The sequence below is a fragment of the Microtus oregoni genome, unplaced genomic scaffold, assembly GCF_018167655.1.
Source record: "Microtus oregoni isolate MIOR12 unplaced genomic scaffold, Mior012 000088F_ref0000325, whole genome shotgun sequence".
Lineage (NCBI taxonomy): Eukaryota > Metazoa > Chordata > Mammalia > Rodentia > Cricetidae > Microtus > Microtus oregoni.
In genome coordinates, this window is record NW_024544555.1 from 3,487,393 (window position 1) to 3,512,989 (window position 25,597).

Below are 25,597 nucleotides of genomic sequence, written 5' to 3' on the forward strand. Positions count from 1 at the left end.
GCAAGCTGTGCTTTGTGCAAATAATAATAATAATAGTAATCGTCATCATCAAAAAAGCCAATATTATAATAGGACCCTATCAGGAAGATAGGGCCTACTGCTATGTTATGGCAACAGGGTAACAAGTTGCCCAACCTTGATGCTACATGGGGAAGCATGTGAGGCACAGAAAACTTGCACCTGAGAAGGGCTTGATTACCAGGGACTGGGACTTCTCTGAGTCCTAACACCAGGTGAACCATTAAATCCAGACAAAAGGGAGGGGAGTCTTGAATGGTGGGTAGAAGACAATAATGGCATCATTGTGGTCTAAGACCAGTTGTGGAAGGGAGGCCATGAGACTCTCAAGAGAAAAGTCATCTAAAAACTGGAATAGTTTCTTTCAGGATTAACACAGAGAAGCAAGTATAAAGGGCAGGAGGAATGGCTCAGGCAGGAAAGCTCTGCCTTTTCTGTTGTCTACAGCAGACTCTGGAGCTCCTCCCAGATGCCTCCACTGACTGAATTCATCCTCCTCAAGGCTCTTGACCCTCAATGGCCACCTTGTAGTCGCTTAAGAAGTGCCCACCAAGGACAGCCTGCTCCCATAGCTGACTAATGTGAGCATGGCAGGGCCGGCTCCCCTACTGCATTGCAGTTTCAGGCCTGCCTGTCTGCTCAGTGGAAGCTCACTTGTCTCTCTGCCCAACCCGGCCTTCCCTTCCTTCCCCTACCCTTCAGCGGAGGGTAACTGCAGGAACACTCCCTGATCAACTTCCTGAATACTGTTCACAGAATCTGTTTCCTAGAAAATCAAACCAACAGCACAAAAGAGCGACGTCAGATGTTTAAAAGGAGAGATAATTTTCTATTTAGATGTATTTTAACATATATACATTTCATATTCAGATTTATATTTCTTATTTGTTTTGAACTTTTGTTTCCTCTAGTGCAAGATCTCTGCAGCCCAGGCTGGTCTCAAACTCACAACTCTCCGTCTTCAGCCTTCCAAGCGACAGAACAATATGTGTGCTGTACTACTGCTGGCTTATGTAGAGATGTAAAATCTGTAGGGACCTGGCAACTTCTAGCTCGCTCGTACATCAGCCTGCATACACTACTCCCTGCCATCTGAGGTAACATATCTTCAACTAACCGGAATGCCCACGGCTGGGTTCGTTTACAAGGCTCGGGGTTTTCTTTCTTTACACCACGTGCCTGGTTTGTGGTCATCTGAATCTCTGGCACCTGATCATTTGGCGGCCCATTGTTTAGACTCAGGGGAGCAGTGAACTGTCCCTATGTCACGGCCTCCTCCCCAAGACACCACGCTCGACACATGGGAACCATGAACCACAAGATGGAATCTCTGAAAGATGGGACTGTCTTCTAACAGCCCATTTCAGAACAAGCACAGAAGTTGCTGGGTGCATCATTGCATGAACTCAAGACTCCGGTGAATGGATTCAGATCCCGGCACATGCAGCACGCACTGTGTGGAACACAACACAGAGCTTTCCTGGATGAAGGGCGCAAGCCTCATTCCTGGATAGAGACTCACAACAGCTGAAGCACAAAGGCTGTAGCCCCAGGGCTTGTCTCCAGGTTTCTTATCTGTCTCCAGGAAGGAACTCAGGCTGTGTGATTTTTTTCTTTTTCGCTTCCTGTACTTTAGCTATGGTATATGCTCTGGGGCTAAAAGCTCTGTCTGTCTCTGGCTCTCTGCCTTCAGAGATCCAGATGAGATGAGACAGATGCCCTGGAACCAGGTGATACTGAAGAAATCTCTAGGGAGCTGTCCTAGAGATGCTGAGAATCAGTCCTCTTTTGGGTATACATCTTTTATTAATAAATGAATACTTTATTGTTGAGCGGGCTACCTCTGTATTCTAATCCTAATAGAGACTTTACATTTCTGTATATTAGGATACCAAATATCAAATAATCACAGGCTCCCAAGCAGAGTACACAGGCAATTTTAACCATCTACTCATTACTTTTTCATTAATGACGTGAACACAAGAGGCAAAACCCAGGACATTGTTAGAGTTTCTAAATTGTTCTCAACGTTTTGCCATTAGGATTAACAACCCCGAAAAGTCTTACAAAGCTACTTGCCTCATCTATAAAATGGGTAGACCAGCTGAGCAGAAAAGAGCTGACACTGTATAATGTCATATCAGAGGTGTGGTGGATTGAATGAGATTTCTCCATAGGCTCAGAACTTTGAATACTTGCTGGTAGAGTTGTTTGGGGAGATTTAAGAGGTACACCCTTGCTGGAGGAAGTATATCTCTGGGGAGGGTTAGGGTGGCTTTGACACATGATTTTTAGTTTGCTTCCTCTGCTTTGTCTTCAGGGTTGAGGTGGGATCTCTCAGCTTGCGTCTCCTGCCTCCATGCCAGCTTGCTACCATACCTCCCCACCAAGATAAACTCTTGTCCTTCTTGAAGTGTAAGTCAAATAAATCTTCACTTCTATAAGTTGCCTTGGTCAGTGTTTCTTTTCTAAGAGAAAAATAATTAATATTTATTATTTAAATAATACAGAAGTTACAACTAAAATAATAGACTTTAGAGCTGCAGTAGTAGTGGGTGAATAGAAAATAGATCCCCGCCCTTTCTAGGGCCTAGCAAATCTCAACTTCACAGCCACACACAGTTAGAAAAGGACTTTCGCTTTGTTTCTTTTCTTAAAAAAAAATTTATTTATCTGTTTTATGTGTATTGGTGTTTTGCCTGCATGTATGTCTGTGTGAGAGCGTCAGATCCCCTGGAACTGGAGCTACAGATATTTGTGAGGTGCCACATGGGTGCTGGGAATTGAACCCAGGCCCTTTGGAAGAGCAGCCAGTGCTCCTAACCACCGGGTCATCTCTCCAACCCTAAATAAGGACTTTCTGAACCATGGAGTACAGAACATTATGAAATGTGCCTTTTTCATTACTACATATTATAGAAAGTATAACCAGGCTATATTTCTGTTATCTGATAGCTGCAAAAACTTGACAATAACCTGTGAAACCCTCCAGGGCTCGTTGACAACAGAAGCAATTGTTTTGTGTTATTGATACTTGGTTTGCTTCTGCCTGTCATGGGGATTATCTTGGTCTATGTCAGCAGCTGTTACAAAATACTGTATATTGGGAAATTCATAAACAACAGAAATTTCTCATGCTTCTTATGGCCAGAAGCCCAAAATAAATACTCTCTCTGATTCTGTGTTGGTCAGGGTCTCTTTTTGGTACACAGTGCTTTCTGTATCTTTCTAGAATGGATTAGAAAGGACCACTAGCTGTCTTCAGCCTCTTTTAAGAGGGCTCTATTCCTATGCCTTATGGCAGATCCCTCATTTCCTCAAGAGCCCCAGCTCTTATTACTATCACACTGAGTGCTGAAATTGTGCAAGTGAAGTTTGGAGGGACACTAGTAGTCACATGACAGTCAGGGCACTCCCAGCATAAAGGAAAAGTGATACAGAAAAGTTGCTAGATTGTAGGTGGTTCTGTCACAACGTGGGCTTCAGCCAGTGCCACTGTGGGAAACAACTTTTATAACACCCACAGAACTTTGACTCAGCTTTCATCAGAATTAAATTTCATTCCATGGGTTTACTTTCTTTCCCTAGGCAGAAGCTCTGAAAATAGCTCGTACGATAGTTTTGCCAAAGCACTACTACAGGGCTGGTGAGATGTCTTGGAGGGGAAGGGAGCGTGCTACTAAGCCTGATAACATGAATTCTATCCCCAGAACCTGCAGGATGGAAGACGGGACAGAATCCACCAAGTTGCCTTCCTTTCTACTTTCCCCACCTGCGGGCACACACACACACACACACACACACACACACACACACAGACAAGCAGAAAATGTGGGATGAGATCAATGGCTCAGCAGTTAAGAGCACTTGCTGCTCTTGCAGAGAAGCTGAGTTTGGATTCCAGCATCCACACTGAGAGCATCACAACCACCTGTAACTCCAACTCCAGGGAATCCAACACTCTCTTCCATCCTCTCACATGCACAGACACATACACAGACTCAGGCACAAACACACATACTCACAACTAAACCATTAATGTGATAATTAAAAAAAAAGGAAACACTATCACAAACAGTTTCCTGATGACTATACACTGATTGATTGGCAGTTTTTCTCTGTTTAGAAAGAGAAGGGAAAAGTTAATGAATATCTATACATTTATGATACAGTTTAAGTTGAATCTACACTTGCTATTCCACTACTACAAAGTTGAGTTTCTCTTTACACATCTCTGATTACAGACAGCTTTCTGCACTGTTGAAAGTCTTTTTGTAAGTAGGTCCAACATATGTAATCACATTGTTACTGTAGAAGTTTTCAAGATGAGAGTAGATAATTGGAATGCTTATTATAAAATATCCTACACAGATAAAGACAGACACTATGCTTTCATAGAAAGATCACTAACATTTTAACCCCCTGATGACTCTCTTACCATGACTTGCTAACTGAGTTGTGTCACTAGTATAAAGAGATGGTAGGAAAGCCAGGTGCAACCATGCCTATCTGTAATCCCAGTGCTGGGGAGGTGGAGACAAGCAGATCCCTGGAGCACATTGACTGTGGCGAGCTAGTTGAACTGAGAAGAAGTTCTGGGTTCAGTGAAAGACCTTGTCTCAAGAATTAAGGTGGGGCGCAATGGTCGAAGACATCTAATATTGTAGCCTCCACACCCATGTACACATGTGCATCCACACACATTTGCACAAGCAAACATATATATACGTCACAAATGCATACACACACACACACACACACACAGAGAGAGAGAGAGAGAGAGAGAGAGAGAGAGAGAGAGAGAGAGAGAGAGAGAAGCCTGATGGACAGAACCAATAAGAGTTATATAAAATTTATTTCAAAAGATGAAAAAAATAGCCAGACAATTAACAGTATAGACTCTTTCTTTTTTCTATTACATCACCAAAGAAAGTGAAAAATGACTGAGCCATAACCTATGACCAGGAGTAGTGAGATGAGCTCCTATGACTACTGGGGCACCTTCAGTATGACAGGCTTGTAGTTCAGCCTTGCAGTCCAGACTCTGGCGCTGTCTGGCCAGTGCCGATAGTCACCTTCTTCCTCAACAACACCCTACATCACGGAAGGCTGCCATGGGATGGTTTCAATAAACCTCCTTGACAAGGCCTCTTTGTTTCCTCCCTTCTGGCAACAATCCATTTGTTGTCTTTTTGGGCCATTGTGGGAACACATGGGCTCCCACCTTGGAGCCCAGACACAGACTCCAAATCTGCTAGTTACATGGATCAGGATTCAACTTCTATCCCCGCCCTGCAGTGACTGTGGTAGCCCTGGATACATTCTCCTCTGTAAAATGAGGACAATGAGGTTAAATGTACAAATGTAAAAAGTAGGTAAAATAAAGAATAGGCCCTGATATCTTGTGGAGGCTTCCAGAAATTATCTAATTATTTCAATTAATCAAAACATTATATATATGATGCTGTTCAAGATATAATACCAGTAAGTGAACTTAATCAGAAGATGATAAATATCCAAGAATTCCATGTATATATGTTTTGGTCCATTTTAGGGGACAGAAAGACCTCCAATTTTTTGAGATCTTCACAGGGTGCATGAACCCTAAAAGGCCATGCAGTCCCTCACCACTAATATAATATTGCTTCCTCTTACTATTCATCTCTGGACTGCCCTCTGCCTTGAGATTCAGGTTGATTTGAGCAGCTACCTATGGAGCTTGTCCACCCGAGTGAACACACAGCCCCCACTTCCAGCATGATGAGCCTCATGGTACACTACTCAGATCCTCCTTGGCTAGCTTTCACAAGAACTGCAGTCAACTGTAGGAGTTCTTTGGTAGAGTTTTTGGGGTCGCTCATGTACACTATCATATCATCTGCAAATAACGAAAGCTTAACTTCTTCTTTTCCAATATGAATCCCCTTGATCCCCTTATGTTGTCTTATTGCTATTGCTAGAACTTCAAGCACAATATTGAAGAGGTATGGAGAGAGTGGACATCCTTGTCGTGTTCCTGATTTTAGTGGGATGCCTTTGAGTTTTTCTCCGTTTAATTTAATGTTAGCTGTCGGCTTGCTGTAAATAGCTTTTATTATATTTAGGTATGACCCTTGTATCCCTAGTCTCTCCAAGACCTTTATCATAAAGGGGTGTTCAATTTTGTCAAATGCTTTTTCAGCATCTAATGAAATGATCATATGGTTTTTTTCTTTCAGTTTATTTATATGGTGGATTACATTGATAGATTTGCGTATGTTGAACCAGCCCTGCATCTCTGGGATGAAGCCTACTTGATCATAATGGATAATTTTTCTAATGTGTTCTTGGATTCGATTTGCCAGTATTTTATTGAGAATTTTTGTGTCGATATTCATGAGTGAGATAGGCCTGTAATTCTCTTTCTTGGTTGGGTCCAAAAAATCAGTTGCCTTCCTATACACTAAGGATAAGGAAACAGAGAGGGAAATCAGAGAAGCATCACCTTTCACGATAGCCACAAATAGCATAAAATATCTTGGTGTAACTCTGATGAAGGAAGTAAAAGTTCTATTTGACAAGAGCTTTAAGTCTTTGAAGAAAGAAATTGAAGAGGACACCAGAAAATGGAAGGATCTCCCTTGCTCTTAGATTGGGAGGATCAACATAGAAAAAATGGCAATTCTACCAAAAGCAATCTATACATTCAATGCAATCCCCATCAAAATCCCATCAAAATTCTTCACAGATCTGGAGAAGACAATAATCAACTTTATATGGAAAAACAAAAAACCCAGGATAGCCAAAACAATTTGATACAATAAAGGATCGTCTGGAGGCATTACCATCCCTGACTTCAAACTCTATTACAGAGCTACAGTATTGAAAACAGCTTGATTTTGGCATAAAAACAGAGAAGTCAACCAATGGAATCGAATAGAAGACCCTGACTTCAACCCACAAACCTATGAACACCTGATTTTTCGATAAAGGAGCTAAAAGTATACAATGAAAAAAAGAGAGCATATTCAACAAATTATGCTGGCAAAACTGGATGTCAAACTGTAGAAGAATGAAAATAGATCCATATCTATCACCATGCACAAAACTCAAGTCCAAATGGATTAAAGACCTCAATATCAGTCTGAACACACTAAACCTGATAAAAGAGAAAGTGGGAAGTACTCTACAACACATGGGCACAGGAGACCACTTCCTACATATAACCCCAGCAGCACAGACATTAAGGGCCTCATTGAATAAATGGGACCTCCTGAGACTGAGAAGCTTCTGTAAAGCAAAGGACACTGTCACTAAGACAAAAAGGCAACCCACTGACTGGGAGAAGATCTTCAACAACCCTGCAACTGATAAAGGTCTGATCTCCAAAATATATAAAGAACTCAAGAAACTAGACCGTAAAAGGCTAATCAACCCAATTATAAAATGGGGCACTGAGCTGAACAGAGAATTCTCAACAGAAGAAGTTCAAATGGCCAAAAGACACTTAAGGTCATGCTCAACTTCCTTAGCGATCAGGGAAATGCAAATCAAGACAACTTTAAGATACCATCTTACACCTATCAGAATGGCTAAAATCAAAAACACCAATGATAGCCTTTGCTGGAGAGGTTGTGGAGAAAGGGGTACACTCATCCATTGCTGATAGGAATGCAAACTCGTGCAAACACTTTGGAAAGTAGTGTGGCGGTTTCTCAGGAAATTCGGGATCAACCTACTCCTGGACTCAACAATACCACTCTTGGGAATATACCCAAGAGATGCCCTATCATACAACAAAAGTATAAGCTCAACTATGTTCATAGCAGCATTGTTTGTAATAGTCAGAACCTGGAAACAACCTAGATGCCCTTCAATGGAAGAATGGATGAAGAAAGTATGGAATATATACATATTAGAGTACTACTCAACAGTAAAAAACAAGGACTTCTTGAATTTTGCATGCAAATGGATGGAAATAGAAAACACTATCCTGAGTGAGGTAAGCCAGACCCAAAAAGAGGAACATGGGATGTACTCACTCATATTTGGTTTCTAGCCATAAATAAAGGACATTGAGCCTATAATTAGTGATCTTAGAGAAGCCAAATAAGAAGGAGAACCCAAAGACAAACATATAGGCATCCTCCTGAATATTAACCTTCATCAGGCGATGAAAGGTGACAGAGACAGAGACCCACACGGGAGCACCGGACAGAAATCTCAAGGTCTAAATCAGGAGCAGAAGGAGAGAGAGCACGAGCAAGGAACTCAGGACCTCGAGGGGTGCACCCACACACTGAGATAATGGGGATGTTCTATCGGGAACTCACCAAGGCCAGCTGGCCTGGGTCTGAAAAAGCATGGGATAAACCGGACTCACTGAACATAGCAGACAATGAGGACTACTGAGAACTCAAGAACAATGGTACTGGGTTTTGATCCTACTGCACGTTCTGGCTTTGTGGGAGCCTAGGCAGTTTGGATGCTCACCTAACTAGACCTGGAAGGAGGTGAGCGGTCCTTGGACTTCCCACAGGGCAGGGAACCCTGATTGCTCTTTAGGCTGATGAGGGAGGGGGACTTGATTGGGGGAGGAAGAGGGAAATTTGAGGCGTTGGCGGGGAAGAGACAGAAATCTTTAATAAATAAATAAATAAGAACTGCAGTCAAGAGACTCAGCTACTAATCACCGTCTGACCCTGTTTCAAGTAATGATATCTACCAAGCCCAAGATAACAATGTCTTGGGGGTAACCCACATCTGATATCACTAAATGACAACCTGCAAAGGCCTGGCCCTTTTATCAAAAGAGAAGACAGAACTTAAGTCTCATCCTTCCTTCATAAACCCCAGCCAGACCAACTGAGTCTTCATTCTACCCTTATATATCTCTGCCTTCATCTTTCTCTTTCTTTTCCTTCCATTGATGTCCAATTTAAAGCATCTTCAAGTAGTACCTTTTGTTTCCTAAGGTACCTGGAGCATCTAACAACTATATGATAAATTTCAGAATCTTCTCTTGTGCCTTCTGGAGCAAAGTGTAGCTGACGACATCTTCCCTCACCTGACTGAATCAACTCAGGGGAAATCACTATACAAGTTTCTCATCATAAATGCCTCTTCTTAATTCTATGTCAGTTCTCTCTGGTGGAAGTTCAAGATTCTCAATATGATATATGAGTCTCTATGTCTAACCTTCACTCTTTTCTGTCGCTTCATCTCTTTCCAGTCTTGAAGTGCTTGCTGTTTTCCAGTAGCTATGGAAACTCAGAGCTTCCTCTTTCCCAACCTGCTGTCCTTATTTAGGTACTTGCCCAAATCATAGCCTCTCTCTGGAATCATTGTTACCATCATTAACTTTGGAAATGTCAAACGACCCTTAAGACTCACCTGCAGATATATCTCTTCTGAAAATCTTCTCGTACTATCTGTGGGGTTTCCGGTGAATCCTGGAGCTGCGGCTGACCTCTAGCACGGCAATTATAAAGTATGTTGCTGATATCTGTTTTTATAAGCATCTCCTTCGGACTTCTTGGGGGCGGCTGGTCTGCTTATGTTTCGGTCTAGCCAGTGTTTGTAATACAGCATCTAATATATTCATGTTTCACCAGTGTGGTATTTGGTGAACAGTAACTTTGAATAAATAATAAATACATACTACTTGCATGCAAGCATGCATATATACAAAAAGAAACTTAAACTGTACATGAGTCCTAGTTCGTTGCAAAATCCCAAAGTAGTGATGGGATGACACAGACTTGTGTGTGTGTATGCTTGCGTGTGTGTGTGTGTGTGTGTGTGTGTGTGTGTGAGGTACATACATATGAACGTCAGAAGAAGATATCAAGTGTCCTGTTTTATTTCTCTGTCTTATTCCTTTGAGACAAGATCTCTTATTGACCTTGGAGCTGTCTGAAACCAACAAGCCCCAAGAATCCTGTTTTCTCTCCCCAACCCACAACACTGAGGTTATGAGTGTATGGGTGATCATACATGACTTTTTAATGTAGGTTCTGGGGATCTAATCTCAGTCTCTGATTCTTGTGCAGTAAGCTGTCTTAACCACTGAGCAATCTGTCTAACTCTGGAAAAATGTTTTGAATGGACTTGTGTATTAAGAGAATTTGGTTTAGCTCATCTACTGTTTTAATGATAACGTGTTGCCATAAAAAGTTGAACATAACAACCTCAGAAAAATGGGGGAGGAAACAGGCCATAGGGAATGATGCAAGCACAGGTATCCACTATGTTGAATTCAGCTGTAGTTGTCTTTAATTTTCTGAGGTTATCCCATCATTCTCCCAGCTCCTGTGTCTACACTATCTTCTCTACTTCCCTCCGCCTTTGGCAACTCTGCATTTCTTCATTATAATCACATTCTTAGATAATAAAATGAGCAAATCTTGGCTCCAATTTTCAGTTGGAAAGAATGTGATTGGTTGTATTCTGGCCTGTTAACCTGCAATCTTGTCACTAGGGAGTAGGACTAAGGAGTCATTGCATAGGCATGGTTGTGTGGTACCTACCTATACAGAGTAATGGACATTTATCAGAGAAAGTAGAGGCATTAAAATGTTGTCAGTAACACCCCACACCACACACACAAGCAAACTCGCATGTACACAGCAAAAACACCTGTCATGCTGTTGTCAGAATTCTAAGACACTTTACACTCCATTTTTAACCTAATATCCACAGATAAGAAGAAATACGGGTACCTAGATACTCACACATCATTACTTATAGGACAAAATAACAGGGCTGCCCTTAAGAAAGAGATGCTGTAACAAGAACATAAGAAAATAGAAAGGAAATTAATTTTTCAAAGGCGAAGTGAATACTCCAATGTGCCTATTTGCCTCAAGCAGTGTTTTCTCTCCTGGTTTATATTATATAGCCTTTCTCTCTCTCTCTCTCTGTCTGAGCCCTCAAGGTACATGGTTTGATCACCCCTAACCTCTCTATTCATTGGTATCATTATGAGGTTTAAGCTTCAAATTCAGAGGGCTATCAACCTTGACATGTTGTCCTGCTTCATCTCAATGATGAGAGTACATTTCTGCCATGATCAAAAATTAAGTAATACTAAACTAGGTTTCAAAGGAAATAAAATTATATACAACACCAGAAACCATGAATTACCGTGGTGAGATCCAGGGTGTAAGTAAGAAGATATAGTGAAAAGAATAGTGAGTTGAGAGACTCGGATATTTAGTTGTGTGTCTTTTATTAGTGAAAATTTTAATTTTAAGGAATTCACTTAGCCTTTTCCTATTTCTTCAATGAGGAATCCATTCTCTTCCTTTAACCTCTTTGGGCTTATAATCAAATGAGATAATGGAAATGAATGTGACTAGAAAAAATTTATCTTAAAAAAGTCACATGAACACCAGCTTGTAGTATTCTTTTTTCCCCATTGTGTTACAAGCATGCCTAGGACTAACACTTGCTCAAATGCCTACTTACCTCTGCTGATTTCCCAGTACTAGCCTAATGATAAGAATTCTGCTGATTTCCTTTGCCTTTTTTTTTCTGTTTTTTTTTTGTCCTATTCTGATTTTTTTTTGCTTTTGTTTGATCCCACTTTATTTTTATTATTCTATGTAGATGCTCATTTGTTTTCTAGCTAGAGACAGAAAGGGTATGGATCCAGATGGGAGGGGAGGAAAAACTTGGAGGAGTCGAGGAGGAGAAACCGTAGTCAGATTATACTGTATGAAAACAATTTTCATTAAAAGAGAAGTTGAACAAAGAGAAAAATAGAAAGGAGAGGAGAAAGGAAGGATGAAAGGAAGGAAGAAGGAAGGAAAGAAGGGAGGGAGGGAGGAAGGAAGGAAGGTAGGAAAGAAGGAAGGAAGAAAGAAAGAACCCTCTGGTTTTCAAATCATGTCTTTCCCCAGATGAATGTTTCCAGCTTCCAGGCTGGTCTCATTTGCTCATTTCCTGACCACATTTCTAATCTCTGTAGCTTGCTCTGCTCTATGTCTCTTTACGATTGGTGTCTATAGCACCATCTTATTTACCCTCATCTGCGGATATAATTACCCTAATAGGTTTATGGCCTCTTTCCAAGCCATTACTAGCAATGCAAACCGAAACACATTTAAAGCTGGTCTCTGCAGCATCCTCCTGGAACTTGCAGATCACACCCTTTCCTTCTCATAGGGCATCTCTGCCAAGTTTAAGGTTACTTCTCATGGTTGAGAGAAGCCCCTGGTACAACCCAAGACATTTTCCTTTTAACCAAATCAGAAACAGACCCTGTTTTTTATTGCTCATAATAAAATAAATAAAATAAGTTGCAACGTGCCAACACATGAAGTCAGTCACTTAGAGCTTTGAGAGTCTTTTAGTGGGCTGTCATCCAGAGATCTCCATGCACAATGCCAGTCACCAGTGTGACTGAGCAGTGTGATTTTGCCTCCCCTAAGAATCAGGGATCAAAAAAGATGTAATTTTCCAAATGAGCTTCCAAAGAGTTTCCCTTCCAGAAGAGACTCAGAGCCAAGTTCTTCCATGAACATGAGGAATGGGATGCATACCTTTGAGGCTCACAACAAAGGAAGCAACTTTGCTTTGTTGTCTTTCTCAGTAAGTTGGCTGCTCTTAGAGTTCCCTTTTTGCTTCCATTACAACTGGTGGCCGTTTCTGAAGAGAAAGACTTTGGAGAAGAAAAAGAAAGAACACAAAGATGAATCCCAGGATGCTGACGCTTCGGAAATGGTTGTGTGTCATATCCTTGCCATTAATTCTCTTTTCCGCTTCTTAGTTTGGAAGTCTCTTTATTCTGTCTATGTTTAAATTGAGCTTGGCAAGGAGTACTCTGTTTTCTTCTAATATCTAAAGTAGACTTCTCCATTTTTTTCTGGAGACGCTGAAAAATCGACCTCCTCATCTCTGGATTTGCCTATTTCCAAATTTACAATTTTTAAATCATTAGGGTCCTTTCTCAATAACTGTATTAGAGATCACTCCCTCTGTGTGTGTGTGTGTGTGTGTGTGTGTTACCCATATATCATTTTGCTTTGTAACTAAGAATAGTATCAGACTCACAATCCTCTTGCCTCCCCTTTCCATATGCTGGCATTACATGTGCACACCAGGATATCTGGCTCACTCTTCTTTTTAATACATATATCCTAAATAAAATAGTTGAAATGTTAATGTCTGTTTCCTACATAAAAAGGGAAGAAAAGCTTAAAATCTTAATATCCTGTTAACTATAATATTTGAAAAGTTTCTTTCATCAATCCTTATGTGTGTGAGGGAGGAAAACCTGGGGTCTAGAGGAGAAAGATCTAACTTTCTGTCTGTGTTGCCTCGGATGCTTGTTCTTTGAATCTGGGGAGTTTCCCTAACTCATCTGCTCCTATTGTTTCTTCTCCTATAAAATGAAGACACATAGCAGGCTCATCACGTGGCATTGTGTGGATGAAATGTACAAATCCGTGTGCAGTAAGTACAGGATCTGTGCTAGGAGATCCTGAAGGTTCAGCTGCTTCTCTTGCTTTCCATGCTCACAGTGCAAATCCATCATCTTTTATTAAAGTTCATGGCTCACTCTTTCACGATACTATTATCATGCAATTAGGGACTGCTAAAAGGAAAATGTCTGCATACATTTCATAATGATAATGATCTTGCACAGTATCCTAAGTGCTTCTTACGCATTATTTCACTGACCCTCACACAGAAAGGTAATCTCAACGTTCTTATTTACTGAAAAAGATCTGGAGGTCTCCATTGATTAAATGGCAAGCTAGCTAGGGATGAGTCCTGAATTTAAGCAGCTTGTACTGGAACATCACCACAGTTAATAATATATTCTGTGACCTAATGTGGCAGTGTTTATGACTGAATTGAATTACATATAATGAATTACATACATTGGTGCATATAAAGCCACATACAGAATGCATGCCACATGATAAATTCTTATTACATTGCAAATTTTCTAAAGAAATGAGGTATAGTTTATACTACAATTAGGTCTTCTCTTGTAACAACCATTTAAAAAACCTTTACTGAGCTAAAATCACATAACCATAAAATTCATCCATTCAAATTCCCTAGTTTACTTGATTTTAAAGTATCCACACAGTGCTGTGCAAGAAGTACTATGAGCCAAGTGCAGACTATCTCCAGCACCCTACAGATCCTGTATTTTCATAGGTTAGGTTACTAAAAGGCAATAACATATATTAAAATGACAATCTCTCTTACAATGGTAGTTGAAATACAAATACGATACAGTTTCTCTAGAAAATAATTTGTCAATTATTAGATAGAAATTATATTAAAATTCTTGGGCTTTTTGTTCCAGACAATACACTCCAAGTGAACATAACGCAGAGACACCAGCACATCAGGGCTGACAGCGGCACTATTCACATTAACTCCGTTATGGAACCAACTGACGTTCCACCAGCTGAGCAATGGCTTATATACACAATGGAGTTTTTCAGCCATAAATATGAATGGAATTGCGTCATTTGCAGCAAAATGAATGCAACTGGATGAGTTTTGTACTGAAAATGCCCTATCTAGAAGCTTTAAGACCCAGAAAAGCTTAGTTAAACTTTCCATTTTCATTTTCTTCATCTATAAATAGGAGTCCTAATGGGTTACTATGAAATTTCATGTCTTAAGTGAAATGATACATATAAAATGTCTAAAATTGCTGGGGATACAGGAAGCAATGACTGTCATCTACTATGACTATCATAGTTAATCGTATGATCACAGTGTCTCTGTGGAAGAGGCTTTGTTTCTATTTTCCATGGGACTTGTCTCAGTGGAGAGTTAACACCCTATCCAGAATTACAGTTGGATCTAGGACTGGAATTTGTGTCTTTTGCATCTAGTGTTCTGTGTTTTTAATTAACTATTCCTATACCAAATGGTTTCTAGTAAAGGATTTACGCGAGGCTAGGCATTGCTGAAGAAAACATGTCTCTAGATAGCTCAGAGGGTCAAAGAATCCCTTTATATCCACTGGAGGTGGTTCACCTACTCTCCAGGCAGTGTGTATTAATGCCTCCTGGGATTTCTATTGAGCTGTTCATTGCTGCATCTGTAAGGGAGCAATGAAAATAAAGTTTCAGTCCGGACATATTTTATTTCTCAGAAATATCAGATGTGCCTTAGTAAGAGGGGAGACAGTTAATTATTATCCAGATAAACACCATAGAATAAAAAAGAGGGGTGTTGTAAGATCAAGGTAGCACCTTGGGAGGAAGGCCACCAAGAACATCTAAAATGCCCTGCCAATTCTCCATCAGGTTCTGAAAATGCGGGCCTGGCTGACCTCTGGCTTTGCTCAGCTCATGCATTCAGGTTGACATGCTGTCCTTAATCTTTTACTGATCTCCTCTTGGGGCCCCACACCCTACCCTTCCCACAGCATACATTCCTACCACCACACCTCACATCCATATTCTGTCAGGCCATCTCAAATGTGCAATGAGGTTATGAGGGGTCTTCTGTGTGCCCCAAGTTCTGGTTTAGTTTTCCATCTGTCTGCCAGTGGGCAGGCTGCCATGGCAGCATCTACCACATTGTGTTTTAAGTTTGGGTTATGGCCCGCCTTTCTGTCACCTGCTCCTCAAACTGTTTGCACCTTAATGGCAGAGAAGTTATTTTTAAGAGGCTGGATTTGAGGGGTGCTAATTTTTCTTCTTTAGTTCAGTTGTTTACACAGTGTCTAGCAATTGTAGGAAATCAGTAAACATTTGTAGTATACATAAATTAACAAATTTCACTCTAAGCATAACAATAATTCATAAAGAAATGGTATTTAGAGAGGGCAATGATAGCAGTTATTTTCTGGGGATCTTAAGAAGGCATGCTGAGTGTACAGGGTTACAAGGATTTTCTTTTCTTTTTCTATATTTTGTGACTGTTAAGTGAGGATCCTGGAAGTGAAAAAGCTACTAAATGTTGGGCAGGGACTCAGACCTTAGCACGGCTGTATCTGCTCCACACTTTATATCCGTAAACTTCATGCAGAGGCTGATAGACAGTCTTGGGCCACGTCATTGTCTGTCCTGAGGAGCTGTCCCATAGGGTTCCCGAGCTCAAGTCAGCTAGCTGCCTAGGAAGATGAGTCTTGCTAACTCACTGAGGGGCATTTTATCTCCTCCAAAGACAGAAAGAGATGAAAGAAGGGAAAGGCAAGGGACTTTAATTTTTGAGGAGAAGAGGAAGCAGAATGACAAATGAAATAAGCCAAGAATCCCACATCAGAGCAAGCAGAGATCCGATCTAAGACAGGCGTTTTATCCATCAACACTGCTCTGACAAGCAACTAATTAAATCTCTCTGGGGAGAAGGTTCCCATCTTGACACAGGACAAGGGCTGAGGCCTAAGCCTGCTCAGCACATGGAGCTCAGAAAGGACAGCTTCCCAGATGGCCTGATAATCCCTCAGTAATCCTGACACCCGAGTCCCACTGGGAAATGAGCAGAGGCAGTGGGTTATACAGAAAGTAAACAGCGGCTTTCCCTCTTTCTTTCTGTGCCGATATCGCACCCGCCAACATGGTGAACGTTCCTAAGACCCGCCGTACATTCTGCAAGAAATGTGGCAAACACCAACCCCACAAAGTGACCCAGTACAAGAAGGGCAAAGATTCTTTGTATGCCCAGGGAAAGCGGCGTTACGACAGGAAACAGAGTGGCTATGGTGGGCAGACTAAGCCTATTTTCCGCAAAAAGGCAAAAACTACAAAGAAGATTGTGCTGAGACTGGAATGTGTGGAGCCCAACTGCAGATCTAAGAGGATGCTGGCTATTAAGAGATGCAAGCATTTTGAACTGGGTGGTGATAAGAAGAGAAAGGGCCAAGTGATCCAGTTCTAAGCTGACCTTGTTATGAAGACAATAAAATCATGAGCTTTCACTCAAAAAAAAAAAAAAGAAAGAAAGAAAGTAAACAGCGAAGCAAGAAATTCAAAGGCCTGCATTTAGTGAGCATTTGAATTAAATTTCAAGAAACTGAGTGGTTATTTAATAGGATCTTTTAGGACAGTGTGATGGAATAGGTAATACTCCTTTTTACAGAGAAGGAAACCAAGACAGCGGTGGTGAACGCTCTGTGCCTGTCACTCAGCTCCAACTACGTATTCCTTTCAAAATTTGTATTTGGCTCAAACTTTGCCACTGTATGACTTGCGACCATTAATCAACTAGGTTCCTATTAGCTTCCACAATGAGAAGGCCAAAAAATAGAAAAAGGGAGGCGACTTCTTGGTCTCTCGGTCCTGACATCGTCAGCCTTGTGTAACAGCTATAGTCTCCACCTACAGTGGCTTTTCCAAGTCACTCCTAGTCTGGACAGACCCACTCCGATGGACCAAGGCATCTGGGTGGCTGCTCCTTAGACACCCGAGGACTCCCCCTGCCAGGGCAGCCTCACCTCTTGGCTCAGGCAGCTACAGGCGGCTGCTGTTTCCTCTGGTGGCACCAGGACTGATCCATGTTTAATCAGCTCTCTGTATTGAAACATTTCTGGCTGAAGCTCTTGCTAGGTTGTCTGGTTAGTGACTGAACACAGACTGACACAGATTTGTGAAACTTCGCATTCAATGTTGTGTAGCCGGTGGCCACCGGGGCCATCATTAAAGCTACCGTTTCCACTTAAGTTGAGACCCCCAGCTTTGCTGTGGGGAGCAAAGACCATACAGTCAATGTACAAAAGTTGAAATGAATAAGTGGCTATGTTTTTACTAAAATAGTAACACTTGTATCCTGCCATTTTAAGTCATTTCAATATTTAGAGAGAAAATATAGGTATGGGTGTAGCTTTTCAGACAGTACAAGCTTAATCTTTGTTCTGCCACACAAAATTCGGTCACATAAATTTAGCAAGCTACTTAACCCGGCTGAGACCTCTTTCTCTATCTATGATGTATGGTACCACGGAGTGTTGTTGTAATGATTCAGTAAGTATAATATCCATGTCAAGAACTTTGTAGAGTTTTAAATTGTTTAACTACGTATAGCCTAAAAGGTAGTCTCTTATTATGTCACAGATACTGACAGAAAACAGGAGACTCATGATTAGGAATAAAGAACTTTCTCACTCAAGACAAAAACATGATCCAACATGTCTCATGGTTGGCACTGGTTGCACCTGACTCGCAGGTCTGATGGGGATCCTACCATAGATGGCCACACACATAGTAGTCCTGCTCCCGAGGATCACCAAGCTTGGAATTCCCCACTTTAGTGGGATAAAGATTGAACGCTTTATCTGGGGAAACATTACCCCTGATCTCATGATTTTTTTAATGAAAAATAAAACCATGAGAAATAGAGCTGTTGAGGCTAGTCATTTCTTTTATTTTTTTGTGATTTTATTTTTTTAATTTATTTATTTATTAAAGATTTCTGTCTCTTCCCCGCCACTGCCTCCCATTTCCCTCCCCCTCCCCCAATCAAGTGCCCCTCCCTCCTTAGCCCGAAGAGCAATCAGGGTTCCCTGCCCTGTGGAAAGACCAAGGAACCCCCACCTCCATCCAGGTCTAGTAAGGTGAGCATCCAAACTGCCTAGGCTCCTACAAAGCCAGTACGTGCAGTAGGATCAGAAACCCATTGCCATTGCAAATGGATGGAAATAGAAAACACTATCCTGAGTGAGGCTAGTCATTTTTTAATGTAACCAGTGAGACCACATAAGGACACTTAGTACAGGTATCCTGCCTCTCCCTCATAATTTACCAGTAATTTATGAATTATAGAAAATGGTAGCTGCCATCTCTAGTCTCACCAAATCCAATCACAAAATAACAACATCCCTAATGTATAGAAGAAGACGCTGGCCGGAGAAGTGGGTGACTTTTTTAAAGATAATATAGTTTGGGGACCTGATGGTTGCAGGTTCAATAATGAGACATCCTGACCCTGGATTCAAAGCCATTCCTTTCCAGGATGTCTGTTTGTTGAGAAAGGCTGCCCAGGTCATCTGTCAGGTTGCTGAATGAGATTTAGGTTTTAGCTCCAGGGTCTACAGAATTCTTGAACCTTGAAGCCAGGGACTTAAATATATTTCGCTAGACAAAATAAGAACACACCAAGTTATGTGTGCTGAGGTTCTTGCTTCCCAGTGAACTACTTGGAAGACAAAGAGCAGGGGTAGGGGTAGGGGAGACAAAGTGGGGGGAAGGGAGGGCCTCCTGCAAAACCACTTAACTTTTAATGGGATTATGGACTACTTGTGATAACTCTTCTAGAAGGAGGGGATGACCTGGGCAAGGGGATGTGCACCTTCAGCCCCACATAATCAGGAGACTGAGGCAGGAGGATCAGTTCAGCCTGTGAATTTAAAACCAGCCTGGATAACATACTAAGATGTCATCTAAAAGCTGAGAGGGTGACATCATCAAAAATCTCATACTGAACTCAACTACTTTTTAACAGGGAGAAACAAAGACTGGAAGACTTTGAAAGAGGAAAGGATTTGGCCAAGTTTACATAGTGAGTGATGTAACCACTTCTTTTTTTTAAATTTATTTATTTATTAAGGATTTCTGCTTCCTCCCCGCAACCGCTTCCCATTTCCCTCCCCCTCCCCCGATCAAGTCCCCCTCCCTCATCTGCTCGAAGAGCAATCAGGGTTCCCTGACCTGTGGGAAGCCCAAGGACGGCCCACCTCTATCCAGGTCTCCTAAGGTGAGCATCCAAACTGCCTAGGCTCCCACAAAGCCAATGGCAGCATTGTTTGTAATAGCCAGAACCTGGAAACAACCTAGATGCCCTTCAACGGAAGAATGGATGAAGAAAGTATGGAATATATACATATTAGAGTATTACTCAGCAGTAAAAAACAAGGACTTCTTGAATTTTGCATACAAATGGATGGAAATAGAAAACACTATCCTGAGTGAGGTAAGCCAGACCCAAAAAGAGGAACATGGGATGTAACCACTTCTTACACTGTTCTTCTGGATGTCAGACCCATAAGTGTTCTTTGTACCTGGCTAGGGTGACCATCAGTTAAGAATAAAGACTGTTATATAATGGATTGCCCCTTTTAAAACAAGCAATATCAAGCTACTGAAAGGATGTTGTGGGCTTAGAGTTCCCTAGCCAGACATGACAATGAACTCCTTACCAGTCACAATAACATTATATGTATAACTAGAAAAGCTTGGTGTCACCAATGAAGGGATAATACCAGTTAATGAGCTGGCCGATTCATTCACTATTCCACTGAGACATTTTTGGAGGCTTTTACATACTAGACACTGAGCTAACTCTCAGGGACACAGCTATAAAGATGATTGATTGAACAAATTAACTGGAAATTTCTTATTCATTTCTTTATCAAAAGGGTGATTGAGGACTATTGAATCAACCACGGGTTGGTACTGGCTGGGTGCTAAAGACATTGCACTCAAAGTTTCTGACCCTAGGCTCGTGGGGGAGAGTTAGCTAATATTTGTTTGCATTGCAGTAGAGTTTTTATTAAACAGAGATGCACCCAGAAACACACACAGGTGATTCTCATTCAGCTTTGGGAGTGTGGGAAAGAGGCCCCAAAACACTCAAGAGGGCAGTGAGATCTGGAGAAGAGAGAGGGAGAACCGTCTAGCTTCCTCACCTGTAACCCAGGAGTAGAGCACCTTGCCCTTGGGAACACTATGCAGGTGGAATGAGACAGTCCTGCGAAAGGTGTGTCCTGGCAGGTGAATGCATTAGACTCCGTTTTCTCTCCTGTCGTGCCCAGGAGCCGACCAGGACATTAGGGCTATCTGCTCTGTGACTGATGAACTGTGAGATCAGCAGCCCCCAGAGAAAGACTCCTTTGTCTGCAGCTTCCTGAGCACCAAGTTCCAGTGAGTAACCTACTTCAGACATTGACCTTGGAGAGCAGCCTGCACCACTGGCCACTACGTTAGGGGATTTCACCCTCTGGCAAAGACTACACCAAACACAATTTTTTTTTTCTCTAATGTGATTTCCTCTCCCACCAATTCTTCTCTCACCAAGTGATTTATGGCTCCCTGAGAGCCCTTTTTCTTATAACCCCTCTAGCCTTCCTTCCTCAGCCAGCAGGGAGGGCGTAATTCTATGTTTGCAACTTTGCAGATGGTTTCTATGGAAATTATGACAATATCCCAGCTGTTGTGGAGCCACACCACTGCTGATTAAACAAGGAGATGAAACTTGAAAGGAGAAATAAATTTGGAATCAAGCACCAACCAAGTCCTTGGAAACAATGAATAGTTTTCATGAAGTTGCTCCTATCAACAGCAACAATAACAAGCTAATACTGCTTTTGTATAAACAATACAGAGGAGGGTTATTTCTCAAGCCCTTTGTAAAGGCTCTGAAGTACAGGCAGAAGCAGGCCCGGGGCCAGTGCTCACTGCAATAAGCTGAAATAACAGCTGACAGTTTCTGGATATGAGTCAGGAGGATTGAGGCATAGCATCAGAATCACCAAATTTCTTACTTTGCCACAGTGTCACACAAAAGACAGAGCTATACCTGTACATGATTGGGTATGATTTGATAACTATATTCTCAAGTAACCAGAAGAAGTGCAAAGTGGAAATGCTTACATTGTGAGGGAGAGTGGTCAGAAACTATTAAGAGTTCTCAAATGTGGAGATGATACAGAGACAAAGCATGGACTGCACCTTTCATAGACAGACAGACTCTCACCTGCCTGCCTCCTTACTTCTCTGTGACTGGCATGTGATTTTTACATCCCTATATACTGTCGTGGCCCAAGAGTCTTAATGTTCTTCTTTGTATCCAAAACATACAAAGAACTCAAGAAATTGGTCATCCAAGGAACAAATAGTCCAATAAAAATTGGGGTACAGATCTAAACAGAGAACTCTCAACAGAAGAATCTAAAATGGCTGAAAGACACTTAAAAAATGCTCAACATCCTTAGCCATCAGAGAAAGCAAGTCAAAACAACTCTGATGTTCCATCTTACACCTGCAAGAATGGCCAAGATCAAAAATACTGATGACATCTTATGCTGGAGAGGATGTGGGGAAAAGGGAACACTTCTGCATTGTTGGTTGGAGTGCAAACTGGTACAGTCACTTTGGATATCAGTATGGCGATTTCTCAGAAAATTAGGAAAGAACCTACCTCAAGATCCAGCAATACCACTTTTGGGTGTATACCCAAAGATGCTCAATCATATCACAAGGACATGTGCTCAACTCTGTTCATAGCAGCATTATTTGTCATAGCCAGAACCTGCAAACAACATAAATGCCCCTCGACCAAAGAATGGATAAGGAAAATGTGGTACATTTACACAATGGAGTACACAACAGAAAAAATTAATGACATCTTGAAATTTGTGGGTAATGGATGGCGCTAGAAAACATCATTTTGAGTGAGTTAACCCAGGCCCAGAAAGAAAATCATCATATTTACTCACTCACAAGTGGCTTTTAAACATAAAGGGAAAAAAGTAGCCTACAATTTAAAATCCCAGAGAGCCTAGACAACTAAGAGGACTCTAAGAGAGACATACATGTACCTAATCTACATGGAAAGTAGAAAAAGACAAGATCTCCTGGGTAAATTGGGATCATGGGGACCATGGGAGAGGGAAGAAGGGGAGGGGAGAGGAAGGGAGGGGAGCAGAGAAAAATATATAGCTCAATAAAAACAATCTAAAAAATAGACAGAGTGACTTCTTCAAACACAATCTCCCGTTCTTCTTTGCTTTCTTGTGTTATTCAACAGAGGTATTTGATTAAACTGATGTATACCAAATACACTAAATATAAATGACTGGAGTGGACCCTGCAGAAGGCATCAGGTAGTACGTGACATGTCCTCCCTCTCATGCACAGTAAAGCTGAGAGAGTTCGGAAAGAGTGTTCACATGAGAAGAAGGAAATTTAGATCAAAATTCCACTCTTTATAGGTATTTTCTACCAATTGTGTTAATTAATACACACCCAAAACTTCCATCATGAGAGGCATAGACCTGATGTCTCTTCCTTGACACACAAAGTGGGTATAACTCTAGTGGCTCCCTCTGAGAATGTGCGTGAAGACAACAAGATTAAATTAATAAATGCACAGAACCTTACAAAGTGCCTGATGCACCACTATTCACAATGAATAAAATGTGGAAAGAATCCAGTGTTCACGCTGGAAAAATAAGCGCTGCCATACCGACATGACAGGGCATTGCCAAGCCATAAAAATAGAGTACTGACATATCAGAGAACACAGGTTGATTATGAAAATATTACATTAAATGAAAGAAAGCAGAAAAAAGCACACATAACATACAACATATTCATGTGGAATATCCAGGATAAATAAATTCATAGCATACTAGTAGTTGTTGGGGGCTAGAGGGAAGAAAGAACAGAGGGTGGATGTGGAAGGGCATACAGTCTTCTTTTGAGGGTAGTTAGAAACTTCCAGAACTAGTTATTTGTCATGATTACTACTGTCTTATAAACATACCTTGTATCACTCAAAGGTAATTGAGTGCTCTATATTTTACCACAATTAAAATAAAGTTTTTCCGTATAATAATCACTTATTTTAATTTTCATCCTTATTCCCCTCTCAAGATCTCTTCCCCCCCAAGTTAAGTAAGATGGTAGGACCAAGCTTCGGAACTGAAATTTAAAGTTACTTCTGTTCGGGAACCCACAGTCTAGTTGGGTGAATCTGCTTTATGGCGCCTATCTTTCTGAGATCACAAGTCTTTTGCCTTCCTCATCTTGTGACCTGAAGAGCACGTGGTGCTCCTCTGAGCCATCATACTTGAAGGCTTTTAAGGCCTTTACATTTTTATTCAGTCTCTTTAAGAATCTCACAGGTTGTTGAGTGACCCATGCAGGGGAAAATGACGGATGCTCAGTAAATCTGATGGGCTGGGCCTGTGAATGAGCCAAAGGATAAGCGAAAAAGCAAATAGAGTCATTGATGCTCACTGAATGTCGCCAGCCGTCAGTCCCAGCTCTGGCTGGCTTTCTGATCTAGGACAAGTATACTGAACAGGAAACACACATCTTCTAATGGGCTAACATCTCATTCTCCCAAAGGAGACTCTTTCCTTATGAAGTTTGAACCACACGTATTGAGTAAGTCATAATTTCAGCTCTCCAAAAACTATGTCTTCACTCAGTTGACATGTCTTAGGTGTGAGTGAGCCTAACCTTGTCTCCAAGCACTTAATGATATCATGAACTAACTAACTCCATGAGGGCTTCCTTCCATGCACCTCTTCGCCATGCAGCCGCTGATATTTATAGCATCCCTAGCTCCCCCTTTCCTAGCATCCCAGTAAAGGATTTGTTTGCAGCCCTCCTTCCTAATCACGCAGACTTCCTTTATTTGTTGCTTTCCCTCTGTGATTTATAGATAGTCCTCGTCAGCCTCCCCCATTCTCCTGGCTTTGTTTTTCAACAAACCTGCTTTTCACATGTCCTTGTTCACTTCCAATGTTTATCTCAGAGTACTAAATCTTTTCCTTTATTTTTTTGTTAGGGCTTGCTTTGCTCTTGACTGCAATGCACACGTGCACACACACACACACACACACACACACACACACACACAGACAAAGAGACAGAGAGATACAGAAACAGCCATTCACACACAGAGACACACAGGCAGACAGAGAGACAAAAGACAGAGAGACACAGACAGGCAGACAAGACTGGCAGACACACATGCACACACACACCTGTGACTCTTTTATTATAGTCAGAAATATGTGAGATTGACAAGCTATCTATAAGCCACTCTTTGTGAATAAAACATCATTGACATACAGTTTATGTGTGTGTGTATTCTTTCCTATGAATATTTTTGCTAAATGCAATTGAATAATTGAAAAAACATATTATTGTTAATAAAGGATTGAGTACTTATTTGGTTTTTATGGGGGAAAGTTCACAAACTTTTTTCCTGCACAAATGAAAGGTATCATTCATTTATAAAGTCTTAGTTGATAGAATGCATATTGGATATTCTTTGAAAAACCCCTTAAACCCAATTCAAAATCTCCAGTCTCACTCCTCCCCCTAAAGTCTCACTGAAAAGTTTTTATGGTATATCTCAGACTGACTTCATAATTTCTCCTTGGGTAGTGTATAGAAGAAAACTAAATGCCTAAAAAACTTATGATATATTGTCATTCATCAACTATGTTTTTCTTCTCAAGCAATATCCATTTATCACACACTTTCAATTGCCCTTGTTTTATTTATTGCGATCTAAGTGCCAGGAAGTGGGAATATTACCCAGAGGAAAAGAATCCCTCCCTAGTCCACTTATAACCATGCATAACCATGGGATTTTTTTTCATTAGAATATTTTAGCTTCTTGGAAATAAACCAAATGGCTTTGCATTCAATAGAGATCGTTTACAGTAACACTGTGTAGGACCCTGGGTCTTGTGGACTTGGGTTAAGCCCTTTCTCCGGAACCCTTCTTTGAATAATATCTTTCCTTAGTGAATGCCTTTCAATCAATATACCAGAAAGCTACAGAGGCCAATGAAAAGGATCACTAGGCAGGGCAGTTGGGGTGCAGAATGACACCTGTGTGTGTTCCCTTCTCATGCCTCTTCTCCTTGGCTCTAGCTCCC

The 25,597-nt window shown here is 41.2% G+C and overlaps 2 protein-coding genes across 2 annotated transcripts in view; one reads left to right on the top strand and one right to left on the bottom strand.

The window, feature by feature from the left end:
- The window catches only part of LOC121442262 (dihydropyrimidinase-related protein 3-like), a 111,204-nt gene that overhangs the window by 74,149 nt on the left and 11,458 nt on the right, over nucleotides 1–25,597 (bottom strand). The gene's annotated exons all lie outside the window — the stretch shown is intronic.
- LOC121442264 (60S ribosomal protein L36a) lies at nucleotides 16,506–16,917 on the top strand. Its single transcript, XM_041643746.1, has one exon. The coding sequence runs from the start codon at nucleotides 16,540–16,542 to the stop codon at nucleotides 16,858–16,860; it is 321 nt and encodes a 106-aa protein (XP_041499680.1). The 5' UTR covers nucleotides 16,506–16,539; the 3' UTR covers nucleotides 16,861–16,917.